Genomic DNA, 12938 nt, shown 5'->3' with positions numbered 1-12938 from the left:
AAGATTGAGAGATTCCAAATTGACCCTAATCGGCCATCTCATGACCTGAGTGATAGCCAATAACATATTGCAATAAATATTAATTGTCAGAGATGTTAAACTGGTGTGATTCAAATCAAGCAACACTTGATGGATCAGAAATGACTGCCAGACTACTCAGACCTCTTGGCATCAGGGTAGCCCACAAACCCACCAACACACTAAAACAGCAGCTAATGAACTTAAAAGACCCTATACAAGCAAAACGAACGTCATTTACAAAATACCTTGCAAGAACTGTGACAAACACTACATTGGACAAACAGGCAGAAAGCTAGCCACCAGGATACATGAACATCAACTGGCCACGAAAAGACATGACCCACTATCACTCGTATCCTTACATACAGATGAGGAAGGACACCACTTTGATTGGGACAACACATCCATCCTAGGACAAGCCAAACAGAGTCATGCACGAGAATTCCTAGAAGCATGGCATTCCAACCGGAACTCCATCAACAAACACACTGATGTGGAGCCCATCTACCACCCTTTGAGAAAAAGAACAGGAAATGACATCACCAATCCAAGGAAACCTAAACACACAAATAGAAAGCGGGACATAACACCAGCGCTTCACTGGAGGCTCACTGATGATGTTACCTAGAATGGTGATGAAACGTCTGAAAACTAACCTTCCAGCTCAGCGAGCAAACTTACATCCACAAACAACACTATAATCCCCACTTGATTTTCTTTGTCCTATAAACACCATAAACACAATTTACTCAACTTTCAGCATTTCAACAGCATATGGCGTTGCTGCCTCTTTTAGCTACAACTACCAGTTCAATTCTTTTTGAGAGTCTTAGAAATAAATTTTCTAATTATTCTTTGTCATGCTGTGCTCCCAGCATTTAAGTTTTATTTCAACTGTTTAAACATGAGTTTTGTTTAAAGTTTATTCAAGTTTGTCACCTGCTACTCTAGACTTGACTTCTTTTAAGAAAATAAATTCAAACTGCTGGCCATACAGTAACTCGATAGAAACCTTCTCCAAATTTCAGTAAAGTTGTAGTTGATATAAAACAACTCCGCTCTCCTAAACAAAATGCATATAGTCGGTTCTGATATAACTCGTGCTCCAACAATGGGAATTGGCTATAACATCACTGATGAATAAGGGAATGCTATTTCTAACAAACTTGTGTTGGCTATAATGCAATTCCATCAACGCACAGAGGAGAACGTGTCAACGCCACTATTATTTCGCAGGCTTAGTCCGGAGCATGTGCAATGTTAGCACCGAAGGAGTCTTCGCACCAGTATCACATGATGGTTTGATAAAGTGTGGAGCTGGATGAACACAGCAGGCCAAGCGGATCTTAGGAGCACAAAAGCTGATGTTTCAGGCCTAGACCCTTTGATTTTAAGAACCACTATGGTTTTCATAACCTAAAGTTATGTGGCAAAGCTGCTACTGTAGATGAGGAGCATACAGCAGCACTTCCCCCCCATAGTAAAAAGAATTAATTGACGAAGGCGGCTACAACTTAGGTTAAATTTTCAATTTTGGACAAGACAGACTTATGCTGGAAGCGAATGCCAACAAGAACATACATTTCTATGAATGAAACAAATGCTTTAAGGTAACAAAGGATCGTGACTGCGCTGCTGGGTGCCAATGCCAGTAGAGACTTAAAAGCTTAATCCTATAGTGGTGTTCCACTCTGCCATCCCATGGGCCTTGAAAAGTTACCTTAAGTCTACTCAAGGCGTTCACGTTAGGTCAACCAAAGGAGGTTGGATGGTGGGGCAAACATGTTCCTACCTTAGTGTTGATGTTTTGGAAGATATTTTTAGAAAATATTGCAGGAAAAAAAATTTAGATTTCAAGATTATCCTCATCCTGAATAATGCACCAAACCATCCTCCCACCATTGGTGAGCTTTCTGAAACATCAAAGTGCTATTTCAATTCAAATCACAACCTCTCTCTTTCAACTCACTGACCAGGGTGCAACTGCAGCTTATAAAGCTTATTATTTAAGGTGCACATTGAAGAGGCTGACTGCAGCCACTGAGGGGGATAAGGACAGTGTTCTTCAATTTTGGAAGAGCTTTAACATCAAGAATGCAATTAACATTATTATGGAGGCCTGCAGTGATATCAGCTAGGACCACTTACATGCAGTTTGGTGGAAATTTCTCCCAGATTTTTTTCAAGATTTTAAAGGCTTTGATCCATCAGAGGCTGTCAAGAATCAAAAAAACATGGTGTTGATCTTGCAAAGCAAGTTGCATTGAAGAAGTGGAGAGTGAGATGTTGAAGAGCTGCTTGAGTCCCACTGTGAAGACCTCTCTACAGCTGATCTACAACAACTTGTCACTGAGGGGGAGGGGGGAGTGGAAGCTAGAGATGAAGAGGATTAAGTCCAGGATGCAGCACCATGAGAGCTTTCCATTTCTGGGAACTCAGATGCTGGAGTCAGAGTCAATACAGTGTGGAACTGGAGGTTCCACTTCTGTTTTGTCTTCTATCCTGAGGAAAATTGAGAAGCTCTGACAGGACAACATTTACAAAGCAGTACATAGCAAAGTAACAGTTTGTGGAATAAGATCTTACTTGGCACCCTATGAACAACTTCTTTATGAAAGAAAGGAAAACAGCAAAGCAGCAAACACTGGATTTTTTTTAAGCCAACCCCCAGGAAACAGTTAGAAGACAAGGAACCACAATTATCCACTCCTGGATTAACTATTTTTCACCCTAACCCTGCAACCATAATTGTACTTGATGATGGTGGTGATGGTGATGGTGAAGACAACCACCCTCAGCCCCTGCATTAACAACCTAGCAACCTTAAAACCTCCTCCCCCCATCAAGTCATCTTGGCATTTTTTTTACAAAGGTAACGTGTTAAAATTTACTTTTATTTCATTACTAGATATGAATTAAACATTTATTCAAACTGTGCTATCCTGTGTGTCGGCTTCTGAGTGATTTTTGAGCAATTTTGAGTGATTTTTTTTGGTGGTCTGCCCCAACCCCACCTTTTCCATGGGCCCTATTATTTCTAAAGCATAACTTTCTATAACGCAATGGTGCGCAGGCACACAATTATTGCATAATAGCAGAACTAACTGTATTCATTTTTGCCCCCTTGTGCTCAAAGATCTGTCAACATTAGTTTTGAATATACTTAATCACTGACAATTATAAATATTCATAACCCGGAGTGAAGAAATTTCTCCTCATCTTAACCCTAAATTCCCAATCCTTTGTTCTGACAGTTCAACTATACAGTATGGTAAAACAAAGACTCAGCATTTAACATATCAAGTCCTTGAAGAGTTTGATACCTTTCAATACAATGGCCTCTTGTTTCTTTGAATTGTACAGGACAAATGCCCAGTCTACACAATCTCTCCTCACCATTTCATCCCTGGAATCAGTTCAGTTAACTTTCAATGTTCTGTATCAAAGGGAAGCATATTATCCTTCCATTATGTAAGGAGACGACCACTTCCGGATAGACCTTCAAATCTAGTCAGCATCACATTGTTGGCTGTGGGAACTTGCAAAGCACGAAGTGGATTAATGTGTTTCCTATACTACAATGGTGACTACACCTCAAATGTATTTAAATTGGCTGCAAAATGCATTCTGCCATTCTAAAGTCGCAAAATGCACTACATCTTTTGTTCCTTTCCTTTAAAATGCAATCTCAGCAAAGTTCTTCATAAATTCAGCAAAGCTACCTCATTCTCAAGCAGCAAACTCTTAACACCAAAAGCTATTACAACATTTGTCTTCCTGATTGTGTGTTGTAACTGCTTGTTAAATTTCTGATTAATGTCAAGCAATACCATATTCTCCCAGCAGCAGGCACCTAGCAAGAAAAGTGCCATTCTTCTTCACTTTTCTTTGATGTCAACTTGTGGCTTCAAGAGATTCTTCCATTCAGCCATCACCTAAACGTTAGCTTATCCAGTTTGCAGATGCCTCCCACTATGTCCAGTCTTTTGGAATAACTACTACAACCCCACTCCCCAAACTTCTAACTAACATCCAAGACAGAGAGACAAGAAAGTGAAAGAGAGTGCAAAAGAGAACAAAACACAAAAGATTAATCAGAAATTAGAGAGAAAGCATAACAATCCACATCGTAGCAGATATTCCTTTCAATAGTATTTGAAACAGGCAAACTGAGATTGGACTGTGATAGTTTGTGGATGAATTGGCCATTTAAACCAAGAGCTGAAGTTTACTGGCTCCCATCCAGACTCACATCCAGAACTGGCTCCATTGTCAAGAAGAATTGACTGTTTCCATTCTCAATTAATGGTAATGGTAAACTGCTAATAAGACTGAAAAGAAAAGATTTTAGTGAAAACCTTCTGACTAATTATGTACTAAACCCAGGCATAAGAAGTTCTGATATTTTATCATATAAAAAACTGAGATACAAGAGAAGCATATTTCTTGTTAAATTAGTAATGTGAACACATCTTGGTTCAAATTTCCTCCAAAAACATTGTAATTTTAAGTCTTTGTCTCAAATTTGAGCAATTTGGCACAACTACAATTACATTACTAGTTTGGTACTGCCTCTGGCATTGAATCTATAGAAATAGACATTGAAGCTTAATCCAGTTGTAATCCCAGCTCCCACTTTTAACAAGAGTGTGTGGCTAGAGCTTCATGCGTCAACACTTATTGCTCTTTTCACAGATGCAGGTCTCATTTTAAAAGTAAGTTAAAAATAAATCTCCTCCTAAAAGAATTAATTTTCACTAGAGTCCAATTCCACAACTGCATGCCTAGTTTGCACATCCTTCACATACATCCAAACACACTAAAATAATCCTGGAAAGCCATTCAATAATAAAATCTCAACCTTCCCATAACCATGCATACCTCAAACTCTTTGGATAGCTATCAGGAGAGAGTACTTTGGCTGACATTTTTTAATCCTGTTTTTTAAACCTGCTGTGGTTGCCGTGGCGTAATGGTGAGCACGCGGGTTTCTGACTGCTGGGATCTGAGTTCAAGTGCTGGGGCAGTCTATTTCCTGTTCACTTTACTTTAGAACAGAGTTGAGGGAAAACTTCTTCACCCAGAGAGTGGTGAATATATGGAATGCTCGGTCCCAGAAGGCAGTGGAGGCCAAGTCTCTGGATACTTTCAAGAAAGAGATGGATAGAGCTCTTTAAAGATAGTGGAATCAAGGGTTATGGGGATAAGGCAGGAACAGGATACTGATTGTGGATGATCAGCCATGATCGAAGGGCTGAATGGCCTACTCCAGCACCTGTTGTCTATTGACTAACTGAAATGTTGGCACAATTTTGGTATTCAGCTGAGTTTAGAACAAATCTGATAAAATTTATACTGTGCCATTACGGCCTTACGCCTTTGCAAATAACAATGAAATAATGACAAAACAATCTGTTTCAGTCGTAGCAGGAACTGCCAATGCTGGAGAATCTGAGACAACAAAGTGTAGAGCTGGATGAACACAGCAGGCCAAGCAGCATGAGAGGAGCAGGAAAGCTCCTGCTCCTTGGATGTTGCTTGGTCTGCTGTGTTCTTCCAGCTCTACACCTTGTTATCTCTGCTTCAGTAGTGTTGGTTAAGCTATAAATTAATCAGGAGACTGGGGCAAGTGTTCCTGCTCTTCATAATATTGCTGTAGAACATGAAGTCCAACCAAATAGCTGGAGCTACATTTAAAAATCCCATTAAGAAAGGACCACTGACACTGCAATATTCTCTCAGTACTACACTGAAATGTCTGCCTAGATTTTGTGAAATCTCTATGGAACAACTGCAATCTTTTGTCTCAGCACACAGTCTGATACCTCTAATAGTTTGGTAGCAGAGGAACATGGCTTTGATGGATACACTCACCAACCTGGATGAGAATATCAGTACTCAGTGCTTCCAATTTTCATCTGCTAAGTACTAGGCTGGCGTAAATACAGCCAGGAGCATGCGCTACTTTGGAAATTAATAAATCTAGTTGATCAAGGCACGACGAGGATGCTAACTGTTACAATTTAGCACTATGAAAATGGGTTCACACTTGTGTAGGACCCACTCCTATTGGCTTTTTTTCCCCAAAACATTAAAAACTCATTGTTTTGGGGATCGAGAGATTTGTTTAATCAAAAATAACTGCACAATACTATTCCATAAAGTACAGCATTGCGAACATTTGTGGATCCATAAAATATTCTTCATAAGCATTAACAAGGTTATCCATGCTTTGGAAACTGAAATGGCACAGATCATCTTGTTTCAGGGCTTTCGGAGCATCACTACCTAAAAATTACTAATAAGGCAACTGGGACTTATAACTACACATGCATTTTAAGCCACAAAGGGGAAATATGTCGTAGCTTATTAAAAGTTTGTGACAGAAACCAGTTATGCTGAGCTTAAAAGTTTCTGTACACATCTCTGAAAATAACCTGCAGACTTAAGCAGTATTGTTAATAGATCTTCAAATAATGTGCACCAAAAAAAATCATTCTCCTGGGAGCCCATCAGTAGATGTATAAACTAATCAGCAATTGTTCAATTACTACATGTTAATTTCATTACATTTTTCTTCAGCAAATCTGATCTGTATTCAAGCAATTGTTTATGCAATAATATACTTTCTGCATAAATATTCAATACTCAGAACATTGTTACCAATGACCTTGTATGACTATGACTGGATGGAAGTAGAAATATTTCATTCTTACATTGGATGAGCTGAGCCACTTCAGAATATCAATACACACCCTGCTGAACAATGGATCCTTTTAATTAATAAATGAGAATGAATGTTCACTACATCCTTGACAGAACCTATGTCCTATGGCTGTGATAGGTAATGTACTTTTTGTGATTTGCACAATTAGTGCACTGACATCTGTGATAATGAGCACAGCAGAGCACAGAGCCCTAACTGTAGAATACTTGTCAACTCTGAACTGTACTTAGCTTTGCCATTTGGCAGCAGGCTAGCATTGCTGACTGAACATGCTCCTCTGTACATATAAAAACAGTAGCTGATTTCAGCAGTACACTGAGTAAGAACACTGCATATAAAATAAAATTCAAACACAAGGAAAGCCTTTAAGATAAACAGTACCTAATTAGCTTTTCAAATGATTCTGATATTCTTGCATCCATTGCTCTATCATGCAATGATCATTCATTTTGTTTAAAAAGTGCTAATACAAATGCTTTATATTGTGCTTACTCGCTTGAGCCTGTGGTCTTTCTTGTCTTCCTTTCACGTTTTAAATAATACTCCACATTAACCTTTTCTAATCTCCCATTTACCTCAAACATCAATTGTCAGAATTCTAAACTAATAAAAAAGGTTACACAACATTGGCCTTCTGTCAAAAGATTTGGAACTTAAAAAGTGAGGAAGCAATACATCAGTTGTACAGAGCTAGTCAGGTTCCATTTGGAGTACTGTGTTCAGCACTGGACACTGTGGCTCAAGAAAAATGTGTAAGATAGAATTCAAGGAATTAAACCAGGAGAACTGATTACAAAAACTTAGTGTATGTTTATCAGAGTTTTCAAGGTTGGCTGATGTCCTAATTAAGTTGTCAATGAAGCAGATGCAGAGAAACTATTTGCTTTGGTGGTAGAGTGCAAATGAAGGGCATATTAAAATTAGAACCAGACTATATAGGAACAAAAGTCATATCACAGTTGATAGTAAACTGAAATTCTCTTCCAGCAAAAAGCCTTGGGTCTTGTTTGTGCTTATTTCAAGTTTCTAATCAGTACATATTTGCTTGATAAATGTTAAAAATATAAACAGAACTGAGGTTCAGATGAGCATGATCCAACTGAATGGTGGAACAGGTTCAAGCAGATGAATAGCCTTTGTCTGCTTCTATCTTTACAGGCTGAAAAATACAGATCTCATAACTTTCGCCATAACGCTGAGACTTGACATTTGGGATCAGCGTTGCTGCTCTTCTCCCTGCTGCCTGCAGCATTTCAATATCTCCTTGGTGCCTCAGTAATCAGAATCAGACAGGGTACTCATGCTGCAATCTGATCAGAGCATTGTGCATTCTGATCATTATTTCTTCTGACCTGTTTTGGCTATGTAATTCAACAGCCCGTTGATTGTGTTGCTTGTTCTATACTCAGTGCTATTGCTATATTGTGTGTGGCACTAAGTAAAAGTTAAGTTGCCATAGTCCCAGACAGCAATAGGGCTGCGCTCTCATTGGACTGATGTTGAGTTTAACCCGAGGGTCGCCACGCCTTAAGCAAGAGGCCAGATTGAGAAGGTAGGGCCTTAATGGTAACCCCAGCTGGTGCAAGAATTAAACCTGCACTGCAGTTATCACACTACATTGCAAAGCTGCTGCCCAGCCAACTGAGCTAATTGACCCCAAACTACACCATCATTCACAGTAGCCCAATTATGCCCTGCACAAATTCAAATAGTCATGGCTAAATCTATTCTTTTGGGCTGTGTCAAATCTTTTGGAGAGTTTCTCGTCACAAAGCTTAGCAAGATTTCTCATCATAGCTTACAAGACTCTGCTCATTAATCACGTACCCTGTCCTTGTGGTCCATCTTCAACTGCTTTTAGCCCCATCTTACTACACATTATTCCCGCAAGAACTCACTGTTCACTGGATATTCGCTGAAAGACCAGCATCCCTGGTGTCTGTACCATATTTAAAATGCTGCTGTGCATTAAATGAGCACTGGCATTTAAGAGCTCACTCACTGTTTCTCTGCCACTGCACCCACGTTCCACCAAGACCAAGACTTTGATCACTTTCACAATGGCCTGCAATATCTTTCCTCATTTATTCATTTCCCCCAGCCTTCCAGGCCACTAACCCTACATGCCCCAACTCACCTTTTCATTACACGTACTAGCTCTAGCTGGTGCCATCTGTTTTCATCTCACTCAATCGCTTATGTTCTCTCATTCTAGGAAAAGATAGCCCACAACAGGGTAGAGTGAGGAGAATCCTATTCTCGCAGGAAAAGACTAGGACTGCTCCTAAGGACATGCCAAAACATCCACATCCCACCAACCAAATACGTATCATTCTTCTTTCTGTTGTAGCTCTTACACTAACCCCCACTGTCAGTGCCATTCATTGCACACCATTTCCAAATACTGGCCACAACATATTCTCTCCCTTCTGTCATGCAGCTACCTATGGGATAACATGGCTCCAACAACGAAATGGGCTGCACAATGACGAGCCACCTCCTCAATCTCTGGGGAAGAGACCATAGAGAAAACATTGGCAAGGCTGCATTTTGCAATCCCACCAACTCAGAAGTTAATACCTTGTCAGGCACGTCATGCTCAAAAAGCTTGGGAGTACAATTTAGTCACTGCGACACCTCTGTGGCTTGTCAAAGAAAATTTCAGGCTGTTGGCACTTGGAGCACCCTCTGAAACTAGGCACCTACTCAGCACCAAATAGGGAAGTCCCCAGTGGTGTCGGCAATCAAGGACTCATCCACATGCACAGTGTGGAGCAAGAGCAATGTGGAAAGCAACGACACTCACAAGTCAGAGGCTGCAACAGTGCAGTTACTCTCTGGGGATCCAGATTCCCCTAGCATGTGATCTTCTGCCTCCAGATAGAACCAGGTCCAGCACCCTCAGGGTCTGCTGGAAAGATGCATACACCTGCACTCCATTGGTCCCATCATTAGTCCTCAGGCCCAAAGGCACAGCAATGGACAGGAAACAGGGCACACGTTCCAGATTCCCCTTCCACATAAAGAGACAGGGTGGTGCCATGGTGCCTACCATCACGTCCATATAGGACTGACCAATGTTTATGTTGAAAGCCTGTTGCAGCATGTGGAAGCAAGATGAACAAGGTATATGTGGGATTTTTAAAAATCTATTACTTTGTGGGATGTGGACGTCGCTGGCTGGCCAGCATTGCCCATCTCTAGCTGCTCGAGAAGGTGGTGGTGAGTGGCCTTCTTGAACCGCCGCAGTCCACCTACTGTGGGTTGACTCTCAATGTCATCAGGGAGGAAATTCCAGGATTTTGACCTAGCGACAGGCTTTGACATGAGGTGACCATTCCAAATGTGGTGATACACTGTTCCCCCTCTTCTCAAAGCCAGCATGCTCCTGAACATGGGACATTCTCCTTCCCACATTACTTCATTCCCATACTTTACCATATCTTACCTTTACAAATACAGCAATCCTCCTTCACAATGTCATCTTCCTTTTCCACAGCCTTCATGAATAGTTTATCACACCTCTTTTCCACATTAGCCACATTACCCCTTTCTCAACTTCTCCAGACAGACCCAACAGACTGAATATGCCCACTCCCTTGAGCAGCCTAACCAAGAACACAAGAACACTTCATGCAAAATGCATCACTGCATACAATTACTAGCAACATACATATAAAGTGTGACCCCTTTTTTGTTACTTGGGAATTTACGATGAGCTGAAAAATATTGTAATTTTTAATTTAAAACCAGAGTGGCTGTCAAACTGACCAGTAATATAAGCAGAAGCACTGTGGAACTAAGTATATAGGATGTGTGACAGGATATTGTTGGTCCATTCATCATCCAGGTTCTTGGTCGCACAAAACAATTTTACCTCTACCAGTGTACAGATATTTCCCAGCTTCAGGGGCACTTGAAGTTTAATCACCCTCAACAGGTCTGGCAGCATCTGTGGAGAGAAATCAGAGTTAACGTTTCAGGTCGAGTGACCTTTCTTCAGAACAGTTTTGAAGATCAACGAAGAACAGATGCTGCCAGACCTGCCGAGACTTTTCAGTAATTTCTGTTTTTGTTTCCGATTTCCAGCATTTGCAGTTATTTCTGCTTGAAATTTGATCAATAATAGGCATGAAGGCTCAATGCTCTGTTTTTACCTCACATCCCAAGCATTGGAGCAAGTTACAATGTCTGCCTGGTAAAAGTCACTTTGGTCACCAATACACTACTATATAAAAACCTTAATGCACTATTTTTCCATAAAATATTCATACGTCCACTGACGTTTAGAAGTATGAGGGATGATTTGTTTGAAGTGTATAAGATCCTGAATGATCTTGATAAGAAAGCTGTTTTCTCAACAGGTCAGTCCAGAATGAGGGGGAATTGTTTTAGAACACGTTGTTACCCTTTCAATCAGAATGAGGATAAAATATTCTCTCAGAGGGTTGTGGGTTTTTGGAGAGCTTTTAGCTCTCTGCCTTCAAGTGTGATAGGAATGGGATCATTAATTATTTTTAAGACAGAGGTAGCGAGACTCTTGTTAGGCAAGGGAATCAAAGATTATCAGGGACAGGTAGGAATAGCAAATGCAAAACACAAACAGATGAGTCACAAATATACAGCAGAGCAGAATTGAAGAGCTAAATTTTCTACTGCTCTTATTCTGTATGCTGTTTTTTTAAATATTTGAGTAGATTTGCTACCCAATGAGAGTAAAACACAAATACAAATGCTGTAAAAGATATTTTTTTCCTAGAAGATCTAGACCAGAGGTTTTCACAGAACAATTCTGATTTCAATACTGTGCAGTTTGCATTACTGACACACAGTGTGGAATCTTGTGAAGGTGATGGGATCTCACCAGCTGGCTGCAGTGAAACCATGTTGCCACCTTTGGAGAGAGCCTGTCAAAGCATGTGCCAGTCAGGGAGTTGACAACCCACTGGCCTCCTTCCCTTGGATCAGGAGCTGGGTTGAAGTTCACACCTACTGAGAGTTGTATGCCAGACGTCAGGAGATGTTTTGTTCAGCAGTGTCAAAGAGAGGTATTGGCTGGAAACACACCCACCAGATGGCCCAGCATCATGGAATAACTCAAGCCTGAGGTACATAATGGCAGAAGGGGTTTCGTGAGCTGAGAGCTTCGGGCAGGATATTATATATGCAGTTGGTACTAAATGTAGGTGCCGGTTCTCAGTGGGCATCCCATTTCCTTTGACAGGTTCCGCAATCAGATACTGAGTGTCTTTAAACAAAACTGGCCATGGACTTTCCCATTCTGATAAGGTGAATTGTCTTGCACATTTGACAAAAATTGATTCTCTTGCTGACAACGTAGTGTCTGGAGGCTGCCAGATTTCTGGTATTGAAAGTATTGAATTATTCCCTAAAAACTATTAAATTCAAATAATTTTTTTCCTTGGGCGAGACCACGGTCGTACAAACAAACGAGTGCAACAGGTCATTAGTTTTAACTGTAAACAAAGCTTTTATCATCCACACAACATAAGCAAAACACTTACTGACGATCTGCCATCACTCTTGAGAAGATGGTAGAGGGACTCCTTCTTGAAATCCACAGGTATCGCAGATTTTTGTAGTTCAAGAAGTTCCAGGGATGACAAAGAAATGATATTTTGTCCCAAGTCAGGATCATGCATGACCTGCGCAGTCATGGTATGTAACTTTTTGGTAATGGCTCTAGGCTTTTACTGTCACTGGAACAATTGTAGAACTGTCACAGAATCTTAATAGTCAAACAATAAAAGGCTGCAATTCTGGGCCTGGGAGAGGTGGTGCAGATGGTACTATGGGTCCTGTCCTTATTGTGGAACCAGGCCATTGACTAAGTCGCCTGTCAACTGGCATGGTCAGCGTCCAAAGTAGCCAATCTGGCATGCAGACAATCCTAACTGAGGGGCTAGTTGGCCAATAATTGCATTTCTTCTGAACAACAATTAGCCCAGGAGGAGGAGCCAGATTCCATGGTCCTCTCTTCTAATATTAACTAGTGGCTCATAGACTGCATCATCTATAGGCTAGAAGGCCCTCCTTGATTTCCTGTTGTTGATGCTGTGGTAGCCCTGGCATTAGCTAAACATTCTAATCCAATGTCACTATCTCCTCCCTTCCCTTCTGTCTAATTGACGGTGCCCATGACTAATAGTTCCATCCTGCTCCCTCTTGG

The 12938-nt window shown here is 40.7% G+C and overlaps 1 protein-coding gene across 5 annotated transcripts in view; it reads right to left on the bottom strand.

The window, feature by feature from the left end:
* The window catches only part of LOC125465547 (neuronal calcium sensor 1), a 129954-nt gene that overhangs the window by 23043 nt on the left and 93973 nt on the right, over nt 1-12938 (bottom strand). The window contains exon 1 of one of the 5 annotated variants that reach the window (XM_048559186.2): nt 10520-10632. The exons of the other annotated variants lie outside the window; for them this stretch is intronic. Coding sequence (XP_048415143.1) covers nt 10520-10587 — 68 coding nt within the window. The 5' untranslated portion in view covers nt 10588-10632. Of the gene's footprint in view, nt 1-10519; nt 10633-12938 lie in introns of those variants that run through there. 5 annotated transcript variants of the gene reach the window in all.

The sequence above is a fragment of the Stegostoma tigrinum genome, chromosome 29, assembly GCF_030684315.1.
Source record: "Stegostoma tigrinum isolate sSteTig4 chromosome 29, sSteTig4.hap1, whole genome shotgun sequence".
Lineage (NCBI taxonomy): Eukaryota > Metazoa > Chordata > Chondrichthyes > Orectolobiformes > Stegostomatidae > Stegostoma > Stegostoma tigrinum.
This window is presented reverse-complemented; position numbering and strand designations above follow the sequence as displayed.